Below are 18,407 nucleotides of genomic sequence, written 5' to 3' on the forward strand. Positions count from 1 at the left end.
ATTATATCAAATACAAGCTCCTTCAAAAGAAGTGCTGCTGCTAATTTAATCGAATCTCCCAAATAACATAACATAGTTGTCCTATGCTAATCTGCAACAGAATGGGACGTTTTGACGACACATGAAATACTAAGGATAATAACTATTTTAGACCATCCCCTTCTTGACTATTTCGAAAAACAAAACATTTGTCCAAACTGGCAAAATTTTGCAACATACCAAGAAAAGAACTATCTGAACTGCTGCTGTTTTCTGTACTCAAGCAAGACATATACAATCCAAGGGGTTAGGGTTTTAAATCCTGTGTTTTTGAGCAAAGAAAAAGCCAGTGACTGGCAGAACCTGATAGAAATAAAAAGTGGAGCTTTGATTTTCTATCATTTTCTTTTTATCTCACATAGAACATAGTTACTGAGGAAGGTTTACTGCACAATGGAAACCGCAAGAAACACTGAGAAATACATTCACTGAATGACACTGATGTAAAAAAAAAAATGGAAGCAAGTGGTTTGTATTTCCTTGAACTTTAAAAGGAAAACTACTGTAAAGTTAGTTATCTGTAGAGCAAGTAAAACCATTCTAATCATCTACCATTCGCTTCCAAAAAAAGAGGACATATATTTCTCTTTACACCAGAAGGCAGCTATGGACTGATGTTGACTTGATCTGTACAAAAAACAAAACAAACCATTGTTCCTTTAACTGATCAAGGAAAGCAGTGTTGGCACTTGAACTTTAGATGTGCTATAGTCTCTTTGTAAAAGGCAGACAGATTCTGAGGAAATAATATATAAATCTTTGTGAACTATGACCAGAGAAGCAGCACAAAACTTCTTCAAGTACAAGGCTTCTGCAGAACTATCTGAATGTTTTTTTTGAACAAAATGATTAGCATGCAGATGTACAGAAAAATCTGCGCATAAAGAACAATTAGGTTGCTGGCACATTTTTTAGCATATATTATTAACCTCACAAGGAATGCTGGAGGTTCTATTGTTTACTGATTTCTCTGCAAGGAAAGACTAAAAAATAATGGAAATTACTTAAGCTTTCTCAGTTTTGATCCACTTGGTTCTCAATTCAGCAATTAGATCATCTTATACCAAGCTTATACTGTAACCACACTTACCCATAAACCTATTTCAAATCAGAAAAGCGCAAAATACAGCTGAGTTTCAAAACCAGGAAAGAGATACAGTTTAATATTGATAAGATGGCAGGGCAGGTTCCTCCCAATCTCCCCAGGTACATTTCCCCAGATGAAAAGAAGAATTGTAAAGTTATGCTGGCATCATTGTAATCAATGCTAAAAGCACAAAATGAAATTTTAAACAAAAGCATAACAAAATACAAAGCAAAAGCTCAATAAAGTAGGCTAGTTCTTACATTACAATATTAGGAGAAAGCCTGTTTTTTCCCCCTAAACTTTTATAATGCTCCACCAATAATTCATTTCCACCTGCTATTCCACAACATTCCCCTTTTACAATTAATGCCAAGTCTTTAGAATGTAGGTCAAGGCAGTTTTGACCATCTTTTATCTTAAGGAGATAACAGACTTCACAAGCAAACCAACAATGCCATTTCAAGGCAAAACTCTCCCCTCCCAATTCTTTCAAAAGACACAAACTGATGTTCTTTAGCTATTTTAAATGCATGCCTTACTCCATCGTTGCCAAAGTCAAGGGGTGTTCTGTTGCCAGTGGAAAACCTATAATGAATGGAAGTGGGTGATGATGCAGACCACTCTGAATCCTCACTTGTAGCAGTCAGGGAACAATGAGTCAGGGGGTGGGAAATGACAATGCTGACAACTCAGAAAGATGGATCTTGTCAGCTACTCTCTCAATACACAACAGAGAAATGGCAGTTCAAAACTGTGCACCAGCTCCTTGACTGTTAGATGCATGTTCAAAAAAGTAAAAGCAAAAAGCTGCTAAATCAAGTACAGAAAAAAGAGAGGAATAGCTTTCATTAAAAATAAAAGGTTGTGGTATGTTATTAGGAGCCTGAATGCAAGGTATTGCTTATACTTTCCAGTGGGAATGCAGGAGGATCAGACACACTGAAGAAAAGCTGACCGTTGGAAAATTGATTGAGGGCCCTCCCAGCTAGAACTGTGTATTATTTCCATCCCAAAGAATGCAAAGAGCTGCTATCAAATGCAAAACACACAATTTGACAATCCTTGGGAAAGTATTAATTTGTTGGCGAGGATACAACACATATTAGGATAATGGAAAAAAGCAAAAACATCAGGCCTCTCTTTCCTTATTTGGTGCTAAGAAAGTGCAAGAAAGCATTCATTCTGTTTTGTTCAGTTGTCAGATTTTTGCACATCTGTGTTCTGGCCAAGACAAGGGACTTTGAGGTTTTTCTGCAACACATGAGCATCTGCTGGCTCTATCCTCTTGTAGTAGTTCTTCTTTGTTTCAATGATCTCAAACCCAAACTTTCTGTAGAAGTCAATTGCTGATTCATTGCTAATCTGGACATGTCTGAGGTAAAAAAGAAACAAAGGAAAAGCATTAGTATTTTCTGAAGGCTGCTACTTGGCTCTACATGCTAATGGATGCATATTTGATTGAAGGGGGAAAATGATAAAATAAGGGTGTAGAACATACATGGTACCAAACATAATCAAACACAGGACTACATAATTTCTAACCCTGTTCAATGTCACTTTGAATTGTCAGATCTATACTGATATTCCCACACTAGAAAAACACTTCAACTTTATCCTCAGATTACCACCCAGGCTTTGATAAAAACACTTGCTGTGATCAGTGAGGAAACTTAACAACTTAATGAGCAAAAAGCCTTTCTCTGAATTTTCACGCACCAGAGGTGGATGGAGATTACCACAAAATTGCCTGGTTAATCTCTGTTCCCATCTCAACCATAAGAAAAGAAGGGTGGGAGGAAGGCTAGAAGCACTCTCTGGGCTCTTCTGCAGGCTCTGCTAAATCAAGTATTTTAATCTTTCCAATTTTTGTGAGTGGAAGAGGAGGATTTCATTGCTGCCAGCCAGCCAGCCAAAGATGACAGATCTCTGACATCACTACTGTGAACAAAAATTCCATGAATGATGTAAAATTATACCAACTACTGTAGCTTTCTTAGAAAGCACCCTATTAAAACCTGAAGAATTAATTTCTACAGAAATTTTGAGTAGTATTTTTAATAATTCAACAAGTTCCAAGTAAAAATATTCTGGTTTATTAAACTGGAGAAATTCATCTGCAAGCAAGCTCCTGGACAGAATTCAAGGTCTTGATGTCAATCTATGAAGCCTTGAAATAACTTGGGACCAGCCTATTTGAGGGACCAAGTCAGCATACAACATAAGTTTTTGGAATTTAAATGGTTTTTTCCATTTTAATTAAATAGTTCATTAAATAGTTAGTCTTACACGCCTGGGAGACAAACTATCTACTCTCCCATGAAACACTGCAAGATGGAACAAAACAGTACTATGCAGTTCTTGTGTCAGAAAAGATGGAAAATCTTTTCGTATCATCACCAACCTTAAGCACACCTCACTGTAAGCATTTTCAAAGGTATTCTCTATCTGACTCTTAAACAATTACTTGCTTTGTTGCCTATAGCAAGATAGAACTGGCTTCAGATAACCAAGCATCAAAAGGTTTTAATTAGACAAGAAGAGTTGCACCCCTCCTGTTTTTCTACACTTGATCTTAGCCAAAAGGCCAAGAAGCCTGCACCAACATTCTCAAAAGTAGGCCACATGAGTACAGTCGGCGCTTCTTATACGCAGATTTACCATCTGCGGATTTGAGCATCTGCGGATAGCAAACTCAGAAGTTGTCCCCAATGGCGGCACACGTGCACGTGCTCCGCCATTGGGGGCAAAAGTCCCTGATCTGCCCTCCTCTCCTCCCTCCCCTCCCTTGCTTCCTCCCTCCCTCCTCTCCCTCTTACTTACCTTTTGGTGCCACCGCCGTGGGAAAAGCGGGTGGTGGTGGCGGCGGCAGAGGCCGAGCCTTGGCCTCCTCGCCGCCGCTGTGGAAGGGCCCGATGGCGGTGCTGGAGGCCTCTTGGCCCCCAACAGCATCACCACCGGGTCTTTCCCATGGCGGTAGCTATGAGGCAGAGCTGCCGCGGAGGCCTTCAAGGCGGCACCAAAAGGTAAGTAAGAGGGAGAGGAGGGAGGGAAGGGAGGGAGGAAGCAAGGGAGGGAAGGGAGGTGAGGAGGGCAGACCCGGGACTTTTGTCCCCAATGGCAGTGCACATGCGCTGCCATTGGGGACAAATGGGACTTGGTATACAAATGGGATTTTGATATAGCGGGGGGGGGGGTCCGGAACGGATCCCCCACGTATACCAAGGGCCCACTGTACAATGTAGTAATCTAGTCCTGAGGTTACTGGTGCCTGGATCACTGTGGCCAGGCATCCCTGGGCTAAGAAAAGCTACAGTTATCAAATCAGCCAAGTGTGTTAAAAAATAAATAAATTCTAGCCACTGAGTTACTTGGGCTCTAACTGACAGCATGAGTCAGGGACTAACCCCACATTGTGTATCTGCTAGTCAGAGAGAATGAAACCTCTCAACTGATCTGTCTCCCAGAAACAAGAGTCACTCACCTAAAGCACCTTCATCTCACTGTGATTCAAATTATTTATTGGCCCATATCCTGTCCACCACTGCATCCAGCTGCTATCCCAGGACTTGCATGGCCTCATCAGATGCCAGTGTTATAGAAAACAGAACTATCTCATCAGCATATTGATGACATCTTGCTTGAAATCTCCCAACACTCCTCCCAATAGTTTATGTAAATGTTTAATAATGATGGGGAGAGAATGGTTCCATGAAACACCCATAGTACTAGTGTCTGGACACCCAGCCAAGTATCATTGCCCTGTGTATTTTGTCCTGCAGATAGAATTAGAACCACTGGAATCTGGTGACCAATTCAATCCAGAAACTAGATATGAACACAAGATTAAATGGAACTAAGCGAACAAAATCCTCAAAGGATGCTTGTGGGTATTCAACCACACTACCCACTCCAATCTCTTTCCTAGGACTACAGCATTTGAAACTTAACGGTAGTTTGGAGCTTACTTTTTTTGGTGGTGGAACAGCTCACCAAGAAAATTCCCCATACTGTTTATATCATTAATGTATGATGGCAGATCATCTGAATAGATACTGCATCTCTCTAGAGAGAAAATGCTACCAATAATCCAAATTTCACTAGGAACCAGTCTGATCATGATGAAAATTTCCTGCAATGCTACATCTTCAAGCCACTTCTTCCCAACTGGAACAGAAAATCAACTGAGGGTTTGTTCTACACTGTGTGTTGGCTCAAGAGTCCACGAAGTACTGACCCAGCTGAAAGCTAATCATGGCACACATGATGAATCATTGTCCTGCATTATTCTAACACCACATTGTGATCACCCCTGCCAGTTCAGTCAGAGAGCGTTAGGCTACAGGGTAGATGGTATACCAGCATCACCCTTGATATGTTTCTAAGACCTCCAAATGAGATGTAGACTCTCCTGGTAACAAAAACATTGATGCACACAAACACCTGTGCCTCCACTACTGCATCACTGAACACTCAAGGCAGGCAGAGTTGCATTAGGCCAGACTACCCAATTTACCCACCTAGGCCTCAATTATTCACACCAAGTTGATTCCTCATCTAGGATCAAATTGTGGATGAACAGTACCTTATCGTAAACCAATCTGGTATAAAAGAGCACCACAGGCTGAGTAAGCAGTGTGATACAGCAACAAATATTATCAAGAATAAAGGTAGAATTTATCCTATGATGGACAATTGCTCCCTCTATCAAACCTTTCACCCCAAACACTGGTGGTAAAGACAGCACCCTCAGGTTCTCCTAAATCAACTCCATCCCAGCGTATCCTTCATCAGTCACTCACAAATGAATCTCCTCTTTCACTTCAGTGGTGGGGTTTCTATGCCACTGTCAGTCTCTCCCATTTATTCTATGTTTATTAAAAGTATTTTAATTAAAATTTAAGCAAAAAAAAATATTCCCAACACAGTTAACATATGATCAATAAAAAAAGATTCCTGCCTTCATTGGAGGTCTTTAAACAGAGGCTGGATGGCCATCTGTCGGGGATGCTTTGATTGGGATTTCCTGCATGGCAGAATGGGGTTGGACTGGATGGCCCTTGCGGTCTCTTCCAACTCTACTATTCTATGATTCTATGAATTACAATGCAATTAAATGGCATGCCACAAAAAAGATATGGGCGCGTTACAGACCACCCTAAAGCGGGTGGTCTGCCACCGCCGCCATTAGCTACGCCGAGAAGCCCCAGCGGACAGACCGCGAGGCTTCCCAGCACAGCTAAACAGGAGCGCCAAAATGGTGCTCCTTTTTGGCCCCTGGAAGTGGTGCCACGAGGCACGCACTCATGGTTCACTTCCACCGCGCCACGTCCGGACGCTGTGCGTCCGAGACGTCAAAATGGCGGCCCCTGTGTGGACGGGGGCCGCCATTTAGTATGCGCTCTGCGCGTCCTACGAACAGGGCCGGTTAGGAAGGTGAGACCCTTCCTAACCCTAGCATGCCCCTTCCTAACCCTAGGATGCGCGGAGCACGTACTAAATGGCAGCTTGTAACGCGCCATGGAGACAGAGAAAGAAACTAACTCAAACACCTCTTCTTAAAGTTAGACTGGCATAATTATAATGAACACTTTGACATACATGTTTCACTTGTTTTACAACCATTTGCTTCAGTTCCAATGCATAGCATAGTGGGCCCTTAGTATCTGCTGAGATTTTGGTTCCAGGATCCCCCATAGATACCAAATCTGTGGATGCTCAAGTTCCATTAAATAGTAAAATGGTGTCCTTTATATAAAATAGCAAAATCAAAGCTTGCTTTTTGGAATTTATATATATTTTGAATATATTTAAGCCATGGATAAAGAATCTGGGGATATGGAAGGCTAACTGTAGTGTCAAAATATTGAGAGGCTGTACATATTCCCTTGGGTTGGCTATCCATGAATCCAGCACCTGTGTATTGCCATGCCCTATTTTATTCAATGGCGATACATGCATTCTGAATGCATAGGTGAATAAAATCGGGTGCAAACATCCACATTATTTTCTATCCACTGGGGGCCCTGGAACTGAACACTCACAGATAGGAAGGGACCACTGTATTATGCAACAACCATCTCTGGTACTTTGAAGTAAAACTGTCCTAGTATTTGTAGCACCTTAGGGGCATGTCATAAAACTTGAACAATACAAGCTCAAAGCCAGACTGAGCCTATCTCTATAGGATAGGGTAGGTGAAATATAGTCCTCCAGATGTTGTTAAAGAGCAACTTGCATCAGCCCTAGCCAACAAAGTCAATGATGTGGAAAGTTGAGAACTGCAGACTAACAACATCTGGAGAGCTGTTCTTTGCCCACCCAACTGCTCTACAAGGCCTATGATCTCTAACACAACAGCAGCAAAGTTTACTTACAGATAGATATTGTCAAAGGTGCCATCTTTTTCACAGATGTTTAACACATGATTCAACATTTTAGTTCCTGCAAAAGAATCAAAACAAAAGAGGATAAATAAATTCTAATTTTGTCAAGTTTTTAAAAGATATAGCTGTGTTAGTATCTTACAGTAGGGGTGGGCAAAGTGCAGCCCATGGGCAAAATATGATCCCACAGAGGCTATTTTTGTGCCCTCCCAGGGAGGGGGGTATCAAAGAAACATTTTGTAAAACCCTCCTTTGCTCCAAAATGTCCCCCAAATCCTTGTAAGGGCCGTGGAGAGCATTTCAAACATGTGGAAAGTTAACGCCAACTAAGGCTTATAATTTCAGACAAAAAGTGTTTATATTTTTCTAGCAAACATAAACTCATTTAAAATATTTTAGAGTACATAGACAGTGAAGCCTGATTACCTTTCCAAGTTTCTTAACACACCAACATCTCTTGCTTATTGTCTTATCAACGATTACTATTTTTTTCTAGTATGCTTAAGTGTCATGTGACCCTCGCCCCCTGAATAAGACCAACTTGACCACATGCAGGACAGTCTTACCTATTCCCAACCTTCGATAAGGGGCCAGACATCCAAGTGTCATGATGTACAGTCTTTTTTGATTCTGAGAATGATCTACTCTACAGCAAACGGCACCCACTGCAATGTCATTGAAATAAGCTGCCAAAAAGAAGGGTAAGAAGAGGGACAAGAAGAATAAAACATATTTATTTTCATTTAGTATCCATCATACAACTAGGGATTAGAATTGAAATAGTTTTAAGAATATTTGTATTGCACTATTAAATACAATGCACTCCCATATTAAATATAAAACAATAAAAGTGACCCCAAACTTGACTAATGCTGTGCATTAAGTATTAAACCAGACATTAAGTATTGGGCTGATTCTTAATGAATCAGTAAATTTAGGCCATGCAGAAAGGCGCTCACATGATGGAACAACCCCTTGTGTAAAGACAAATAGCCTGCACATAGAAAACTAGCATGTTAGTGACTTATGGGTAGCCCTTTCCCCTGCCATGGGAGCATTTTGTGCTGAGCATTCAATCACACCATCCCCATATGCTGTTTAAAGTGGTAGATCAATGTAGGTCTATAATCTCAGTGAGAACAAGGTCTTACAGCACTTCTAGGAGAAAAACCTGATGAGCAATAGTTCAAATTTCTGCTCACCATTTTTAACAAAGTGCTTTATCAGACTGTGGTGAATGTGGAGGAGCTGACCTTCATTTCAGGTCAGAGCCAGGGAGGAAAAGATCCCGCCTCACAAAACATAGTTGCACCATAATTCATAGGGCTTGGTACAATGAAGGGGGCAGATTTTCACCTCCAAGCCTAAAAGGTCAGCCAGATGGGCCTGGTCTTTTGTCCACTTGCAGGGAATATGCTGTGGCTGCTAGTTTTTCATGCCAAACAGTCAATACACTCAGAAAATTTCAGCCAGCCCCCAAATTAACCCCTTCTCCAGATCTGGAAGCTGAAAGCTGGAGAGTGGAGCAAAAAATTGTTTCTGAAGTATGTTGATGACTAAAGAGTTTAATAGTATAATTCATTGTGAAAGTCATGGTATAACATAAAGCGAAAGATGTCTCTAAAAATTAGATATTATTAGGTATTCAGTACAACTGGAAATACGTAGTCATATCTAGGTTGCCAGTTCAATCCAGTGAAAGCCAAGGAAGCCAATGATGATGTAAAATGATTGCACACTTTTGACAAGGAAGTCTGTTCCCCGCTATTTGCATTTATGAGACTATATAAATTAATACTAAGAACAAGATTACAGGAACATACAATTGACTCTGAACTTCCATTAGGAAATGGGTCACAACTAAGGAGGATATTACAGTGATTGACAGAAGGCTGAGCAGCTGGGACAGCATGGAGGATAACAACTAAGAGCAACCTATGGCTGCAGCAAAGGGATGGGGAGTGCAAGCACAACAAATGAAAAGGAAGATGGGCAATGGCCTCAAACACAATAAAATATTTACCTCAAAATACCTGGATAAAATGTGGTGCTATCTGCATAGTATCATGTAGACAAAGGTCGCAGGATAAACAACCTGAATAATTAAGAACTAAGTCTAAAGGCACCAGATTCCCATCTGCTTTTGGAAGCTAAGCAGGGCCGCCTCATATCAGTATTTGGATGGGAGACAGCTCATGAATACAAGGTGCTGAAAGTTACATTTCAGAGGAAGGTACTGGCAAAACCACCTCTGAAGATTCCTTGCCTAAGAAACACCTATAAAATTCATGCATTAGGTCAACAGGCAACTTGAAGGCAGACACACATGAACACCTAGGTTCAAGTAGAACAAATTGCACTGGATCTAGCAGAGATGGATAACCATTCTATGCGCCAGCCCACCAAATAAAGAGCAAAATCTTATACCTAGTTTGGCGAGCTCGCCGACCTCTAATACATCCTTGTAGAACTTGTCATTGTAGCTGACAGGAAAGATGACTTGATTTAACCTCTTCAGCTGTTTAATGTTGTGTGGTGTCACATCACCCAGTTCGATCCGGCTACTGGAACAAATAAAACATGCTCAATTCCTATAGGAATCTCATTCTTAGTAAGTTATAGTAATTTGTACTATTTACTCAAGGACTGGCCACCTTGACACATACAAAAATTTTGACAGATATCTAATTCTGTACAAAATCACCTTAAATCATTTTTCAGGAACAGGATTGAGATGGTTAACATTTAGTGAGAACAGATGCTAAAATACAGTAAATAGCTCTCAGCAGCTTGTACCAAAATGGTACCATTAATTTTAAAATACACTGATTTTAAAATAGATGAGATTTGTTTACATTAACAATGAATTTTATTAGTTGGTTGAATGCAATGCAATAGGAATCAAACAACCTCCTTCCCAGTTCATCATTGCCAAGATTTCTGAGTCAGAGAAATTACAGACACCTAGGGAAAAGGTGAAATAAAGTCCTGCTTGGTCACCTATTTGCTGGCCCATGTTAAATATCTGAAGTCTGCAAGAAAAACACAAGTACAAGTGTCCCTTCCACAACACCTCCACCGCTATTGGGGAAGAGGCAAGAGAGAGAGATATGCTGCATTCACTTTAAAGCATCAGAAGATGAAACAAGACACCACTTCACCTCCATAGTCTTGTGGCATGTGCATGGGATTTGGAGGAAAGGACAAATGAGGGAGGCTAATGCAGCAAGCAAACATTACATCTGATTAGTAAATCAAGCCGGAATTTGCAGTCCACAAAATGTGACTTAGTATTTTAAAGTTGACAGGAAAGTTAAACGTTTCCTCAGAATGACACGAACATGAGTGTTATGCCCACTAGAAATATGAAAAGAATTCCCAAGTTCACATTATAGGGCTCAGTTCTCATTTAACACATTTCTTAGGTATTGTTTGAGACTAGTCTTCCCAAGGCAGCTTATCAAAATAACAAATTTGTAAGTCAGTTTTATTTATATCTTTATTTATTTATGGTATTTATACTCTGCCCTTCAGCCCTAAAGGCTCTCAGAGCAGCTTACTTTTAATTAGACAGTTCCCTGCCCTCAGGCTTACAATCTAAAAAGACACAACACAAAAGGAGAAGGGAATGGTGGCGGGGAAGGGGATCAGGTCCAGCAGTTCTTCTCTCCCTCTGAGGCCTGGACCAAGGTAGATGGGACTGGAGGGAGGGCTCAGCTTCTTAATCTAGGCAAGGCCTGATGGAGCTGGGCCTACATCTCTCCCTCCATGGCCGGATGGCATCACATGGACTGGAAGGAGGGCTCCGCTTCTTAGAAATAAAATTTTTAAATACCAATAATAATGAACTACTTTAAAAAGCCTTGTCATAACTTTAAAAACCAACAAAAACGGTGTATATTTGTTTTAGGTACAATATGCCCTCCACATCTGCGGATTTGCCATCCAGAGATTTGAGCATCTGTGGATGAAAAGCCGGCTTTTGGGGGGGGGGGGGTGGCAGAGGAAGAGGAAGAAGCAAGAGGGGCAGCAGCGGAGGAGGAGGAGAAAGAGGAGGAGGAAGAATGGAGGCAGAGGTGGGGGAAGAGGAACAAGAGGAGGGAAGAAAGAAGAGGACTGAGAGGCGGCAGCAGTGGGGGAAGAGAGAAGGAGGAGGGAGAGGAGCAAGAGGTGGAGGTAGCGAAGAAGAGGAGGAAGAAGAGGAGAAGGAAGAGGCAACCCCCTACCATGGTGAGAGGCAAGATAGGCTTTGGGGGGAGATGGGATGGCGAAGTCCCAGTAGCCGCACTAAAGATAATGGGACTTGAGCATCCATGGCTTTTGATATTTGCGGAGGGGTGATCCAGAATGGGTCCGCCATGGATACCGAGGGCCCACTGTATAATTAAAAGCTTTGAATTAAAACCCAAATATTTGATTTACATATTCTAAAAGTCAAGTCCAAACCTAAAACCACCAAGAAAAGCAATGCATGTATACATACAAACACACATGCATCATACACGCATATATAAAAAATAAGCCTTCCAGCTAAAAGCTAAATATTTTATTTAAAATGGACAGTAGACAGAAGTTAGCAATCATTACAGATCACAGATTTCAAGTTCAGCTTTTTTTCCTCACCAACTATGGCCCTGTACAGACAGGCCAAAACAAAGCTGCTTCTGGTCACTTTGGAATTACGCTGTTTAAATGATGCATGCATCCTAAGAGGCCGGAAGCCGCGCCAAAGCCATGCTCCAGCCTAAGGACTGGAGCGTAGCTTTGGTGCAGCTCCTGGCCTCTTAAGATGTGTGTGTCATTTGAACAGCACACCTCCAAAGTGACCCCAAACAGTTTTATTTTGGCCTGTCTGTACAGGCCCTGTATTTCCTTTCTGTGGTAGGCACCATGCAGTTCTTTCTCTCTCTCTCTCTCTCTCTCTCTCAATTTCCAAAGTCCAAACTGCCAATCTCTTGGCTGAAGAGGGGAGAGGCTTCTGTCAGCTAAGAAGCCTGTCCCTGTCCTCAGACCATGTTTATCCAAAGATAAACACCCTTCAGTGAGTGATTTAACTGGGAGGATTTCTGACCCCAATAAAGAACTCCAATACATTGCTGATATACATGTGCCCAACCTAAATACCCGAAGACATGAGATTCTGTCTGATTGTGGAAGCTAAAAAGAGTGGGCCTTAGTTAGTATTTGGGTGGGAGACTACCAAGGAATACCAGGTGCTGTAGGGTATATTATAGGAAGGTAATGGCAAGCCACCTCTGAGTACTCTAAAAAAAGCCAATGAAATTAATGGGCACTCCATGAACAGACAGGCAATTTGGAGGACACATCACTTACACACCCACCCACCTACAGAATTGTTTTATTGATGCAGAATCAAGAACACTGTAAAATACTGAAACACCTGAAGCCAGAAAACATATGTTCACATGATGTGGAATGACTCTTCTGAGTAACTGTTGTTGTCCTGTCCCCCCATTATAACTAATATAGATACAAAAAGAATTTGTCTGTACAAAACCTGAAACTCAAGGACATGGCTTATGACTTTTCAGGTGATAATAATGTGAAATGGCTATCAGGCAGAACTAGTTTGGCGCAACAGAACAAAATCCGTAATAGAATAAAATTGGAGGTTCTCTGTAGCAACTCAAAAGCCCCAATCACCAGTATGAGGATTACTTACACCTGTCGCCATGTTACTGTAGTGCATTACTTTCAGATAAAACTGCAATTCCTATAATATTCATATGCAAACAGTATTCACAAGCAAATCAACCAAAGATAACAAGGACCGAAACAGACTGCAGAAATAACTTTAACTGACCTGGCTCAGTGCTAGGGAATTTTGAGAACTGTAGTTTGTAGTGGCACCAGAGCTCTGACAGAGAAGACTTAAATGTCTCACAAACTACAGTTCCCAGAATTCCCTGGCATTGAGCCCAAAATGGTGAGAAGTCTTTATTCATGTTGGAGATCTAATAACTCCACATTCTATACACTGATTAAAAGATAACTTTAAAAATAACTTATGCTTAACTGTCAGGGGACTTAAAAACCTTCACTACAGACCCTCAAAGACCCAGATATATTTTGTCTCCTCTGACCCTCACCCACGAAAATAGTCCTGCAGGTTTGTCTCATGGTTGTGTCCAAATTTTTAAATATTACTTGATTAAAGTCTACTCCACCAATAAATAAATAAATTAACAAATAAAAATACAAATCTCCTACAAAAACAAAACAAATTAACAAAAATGACCTGAATAGACTAGAAAGCTGGGCCACAGTTAACAAAATGAACTTCAACAGGGAGAAATGTAAGGTACTGCACTTAGGGCGAAAAAATGAAATGCACAGATATAGGATGGGAGACACAAGATGAACATGAGTCAACAGTGTGATGCGGCAGCTAACAATGCCAATGTGATATTAGGGTGCATCAATAGAAGTATAATATAGTGTCTAGATCAAAGGAAGTCATAGTGCCACTATATTCTGCTCTGGTCAGGCCCCACCTGGAATATTGTGTCCAGTTCTGGGCACCACAATTCAAAAAGGACATTGAGAAACTGGAGTGTGTCCAAAGTAGGGCGACTAAAATGGTGAAGGGTCTGGAAACCAAGCCCTATGAGGAACGCCTTAGGGAGCTGGGTATGTTTAGCCTGGAGAAAAGAAGGTTAAAAGGTGATATGCTAGCCCTGTTTAAATATTTGAAGGGATGTCATATTGAAGAGGGAGCAAGCTTGTTTTCTGCTGCTCCAGAGACTAGGACCCAGAGCAATGGATGCAAGCTCCAGGAAAAGAGATTCCACCTCAACATTAGGAGGAACTTCCTGACAGTAAGGGCTGTTCGACAGTGGAACACACTCCTTCCTTGGAGTGTAGTGGAGTCTCCCTCCTTGGAGGTCTTCAAACGGAGGCTGGATGGCCATCTGTCGGGGATGCTTTGATCTGGATTTCCTATCAAAGGCCTGATACAAACAGGCCAAAATAAAGCTGTTTCAGGTCACTTTGGAGGTATGCTGTTTAAACGATACATGCGTCCTAAGAGTCCAGAAGCCGCACCAAAGCCACGCTCCAGTCCTAAGGACTGGGGTGCAGCTTCCAGACTCTTAGGACGCATGCATCATTGAAACACCATACCTCCAAAGTGACCTGAAACAGCTTTATTTTGGCCTGTCTGTTTAGGGCCAAAGATTACTTTTCTAAAATCAGTATCTGCTTACTGAAGCCAAGTATTATAAATATAGTACAGCCGGCTAGGGACTGTATTATGACCTTGAAACTGGGAGCCAACACTTTATATAAAGTTTGTAAAAGTATTTGGAGCAGGTGTGTGGAACAAGAAATACCATTCTGTACAGGAGTATCACAATCCTATTTTATGCCATCTACTTAAGCCCCAATCGGTAGTTTTAAGAAACTTTACACATGTGAAAGAATTTCCTGATTATACAACTTAAAAACAAATTTCCTAAAATAAAGAGCAGTAATTAAATCATTCGAAGCAAAATGGAATTGGAGGAGGAGCAAAAATAATGCCCAAATGACAAATCAAAATGGCCAAGACAGCGTGATAAGCTGATTCCAAATTGTAATGATAACGAAAAAAAGCCTACAAGTGGTAAGTTTAAATTAATATATACAATAAATGAGAACTGTTTTACATTCAGTGGCCTGTTACAGACTGCCAAAATAAAGCTGCTTCGAGTCTCTCTGGAGGTATGCTATTTAAATGATGCATGGGTCCTAAGAGTCCAGAGGTCGTGCCAAAGCCATACTCCATTCCTAAGCACTTGAGTGCAGCTTTGGTGCAGCTTCCAGATTCTTAGGATGCATGCATCATTAAACAGCATACCTCCAGAGAGACCCGAAGCAGCTTTATTTTGGCAGTCTGTAACAGGCCAGTGTGTCTGACTGGGAGGCCATTAGTATACCAAGACTAATCAGTTTTTCTAACAATGACATGTCCCACGGCAAAAAGACACCAAATTGTTCAATTTCTCCTGACAATTGTTTTTTTTTTAAAGTATAAACTATTTATCAATTTGGATCCTTTCTACAAACAAAGATAAAAACTGACAGAATTTCACCAATGAAATAACACAACAAAAACAATTATGGCATACAAAATCCACAAATAAGACAGCTGGTTATATATGACCTCAGGTAGGAGGACAAGCAAAACAAAGACATCTTTACTATATGACAGACAGAAAAAAGGATGCAGACAAATACATCAAGCAAGGATGAGAGTCTCCACAGCTAGACAGATACAGAGAAGGTCCTCTCTGCCAGATACAAATTGTTTTGTTGTTGTTGCTGCTGTGTGCCTTCAAGCTGTTTCGACTTATGGCAATCCTAAGGCAACCCTATCACAAGGTTTTCTTGGCAAGATTTATTCAGAGGGGTGAGAGGCTGAGAGGGTGTGACTTGCCCAGGGCCATCCAGTGGGTTTTCATGGCTGAATAGGAAAATCAAACCATGGTCTCCAGAGCTGCAGTCCAACACTCAAACCATGCTGGCTCTTGATGCTTTAAATTTCCTAGGATGGGAGGGTGGGAAGTTCCATTTTAGTTAGGTTGTCACATGTCAATATTTTATTTAGGCCTGTTACAGACTGCCAACATAAAGCTGCTTGGGGTCTCTTTGGAGGTATGCTATTTAAATGATACCTGGGTCCTAAGAGTCCGGAGTTCGCACCAAAGCCACACTCAATTCCTAAGCACCGGAGTGCAGCTTTTGGTGCAGCTTCCAGATTCTTAGGATGCATGCATCATTTAAATAGTATATCTCCAAAGAGACCCGAAGCAGCTTTATTTTGGCAGTCTGTAACAGGCCTTAGTTTAGTTTGATTTAGTTTGTTTAGTTTAGGGTTTTTTTTAACGGAGGACAAACTAGGTTCTGATAAAGAGAGGATGCAGAATTAAGTCCCCTCATGAGAATCTCAACTGGTGCCCAGGCTTATATGAAAGCAGGTGGTTGTTTGAGTATCCTGTCAGTATTGCTGAATGTGGTGGTCTCTGGGCCACTGGTTCCAAGTCCGAGACTCTGCTCTAGAGCAACATCAAACTACAATGCCCAGAATTCCATAGCATGGAGCCAGGGCAATCAAAGCGGTGTCAAACTAGATTATCTGTGCAGTGTGCTTGCAGCCCAAGAAGGAAAGAAACGTAATAAAGAAATGGACACAAATATGGTGCTGGTTACCGGCACATCAGAAGGAAATAATAGCTGGTTCCTCACATCAGCTAGCCCAATGCTTCCAGGACACATTATGCTCTTGCTTTTCACCATGGCATGGTTCCTTTTTAAATTGAAGTACAGTACTTAATTGAGCTGTGGATATGTCAACTCAGGTTTTTGGGATCAATTTCTTGAGTAAAATTTATAAACATGAGTATATATACAATAATATTTCTGGTCTCTTGTCTGTTTTTTCTACTCTAAAATATCCCCCCCCCCCGGTATATAAATTTTAAAAATGATGATTAACCAATTTATTTTTAGCCTAAAGGGAAAAATGTAACTAGGTTCCCTACTTTTATTAGATTTATTAGCAATGGACATGACAGACTATTGACTCCTGACATTGCATTTTATTTCATTTCAGGCCATTCAATTAAATCAGTTTATTTGACTGATTAAAGACATAATGCCAGATGGGTCAAATCTGAGATTAATGACATATATTAACCAGAATCTATCTATTTATATTCATGAATCATGAGGAAGAAATTCATGGAAATGTCTAATTCATTTCTGTGTAGTAGGGAATGCTTCCTAAGGGAAAAGTATTGCCATGGGCATATATAAACTGAACATATATATTGACAAGGCCAATTTACCCAGGTGTCCTGGCAATCTGATGTAGGAAAAGAGTTATCAAATGCAGCTTGGTCTCACATGTGGTCCTCTCCCCCGTATAAATCAAACTTGGCTAACATAAAAGCAGGTATCTTGATAATAATTCATAGATAGTATTTAGCACATATTCACCTTTCCAGAATGATCAAAAGTGCCCCACCAAAACTGTTGGAGAGGACTGTAAAGCTACAAATTTACATCACCATATGTGGCTTGACCACGATAAGATAAAAGGTTTTTGGAATACAGTTTTGGATCAAATCTCTTATATCATAAGCCAGACCTGATCTTTTACAGCTAACCCTCTGTGTTAATGCGAACAGCTGTTTAAAGTATAATAATTTAATCACTTTTTTAACAGCTGCATGTAAATGCTGGAAATCAGGAGAATTCATGATAGACAATCGGTGGGAAAGAGTGTTGGCACTCCTGATTGATGGAGAAATTCTCATACAGGATAAAGGCTTGCAACAAAGACAACAAACACAAGCCCTGCATGGGCTGGCCCCTCCTTATTCATCAGACCTTCTTTCTCCTCACCCTCCCACTTAGGCCCTCCGTTCTGGTAGTCAAGGGTCTGTTACAGACTGCCAAAATAAAGCTGCTTGGGGTCTCTTTGGAGGTATGCTGTTTAAATGATGCATGCATCCTAAGAATCCGGAAGCTGCACCAAAGCTGCACTCCAGTGCTTAGGAATGAAGTGTGGCTTTGGCGTGACCTCCGGACTCTTAGGACCCATGCATCATTTAAATAGCATACCTCCAAAGAGACCCGAAGCAGCTTTATTTTGGCAGTCTGTAACAGGCCAAGGTCTGCTGTCTCAGCCCAGGATTTTCTCTGCCCCATCCCAGATTCGTCCCTTTTCACTTGCTGCCCCTCACTCCTGGAACCTCCTTCCCCCACAAACACGGCTCATCACTTCTTTAATTAGTTTCAAAACTGAGTTGAAGACCATCCTGTTCAGAGAAGCATTCCCAGGCATTGCGTGACTATTATTTGCTATTTGACGTTTATAATTTGTTGCCTGTTTT

At 41.1% G+C, this 18,407-nt stretch overlaps 1 protein-coding gene across 3 annotated transcripts in view; it reads right to left on the bottom strand.

Annotated features, from left to right (window-relative positions):
* Positions 1-1,169: 1,169 nt before the first annotated feature.
* Positions 1,170-18,407, bottom strand: part of LOC149323493 (N-alpha-acetyltransferase 50) — a 29,930-nt gene continuing 12,692 nt past the window's right edge. For 2 of the 3 annotated variants that reach the window (XM_089489056.1, XM_089489057.1), the window contains exons 2-5: positions 9,937-10,073; positions 8,076-8,195; positions 7,501-7,567; positions 1,170-2,498 (exon numbers count right to left, since the gene is read on the bottom strand). In XM_089489056.1, coding sequence (XP_089345182.1) covers positions 2,318-2,498; positions 7,501-7,567; positions 8,076-8,195; positions 9,937-10,073 — 505 coding nt within the window. In that variant the 3' untranslated portion in view covers positions 1,170-2,317. The remainder of the gene's footprint in view (positions 2,499-7,500; positions 7,568-8,075; positions 8,196-9,936; positions 10,074-18,407) is intronic. The other variant, XM_089489058.1, reaches the window with a different exon arrangement.

Source organism: Sceloporus occidentalis, unplaced genomic scaffold (genome assembly GCF_023333645.1).
Source record: "Sceloporus occidentalis isolate IW3139 unplaced genomic scaffold, rSceOcc1.0.p SCAF_1, whole genome shotgun sequence".
Classification (NCBI taxonomy): Eukaryota; Metazoa; Chordata; class Lepidosauria; order Squamata; family Phrynosomatidae; genus Sceloporus; species Sceloporus occidentalis.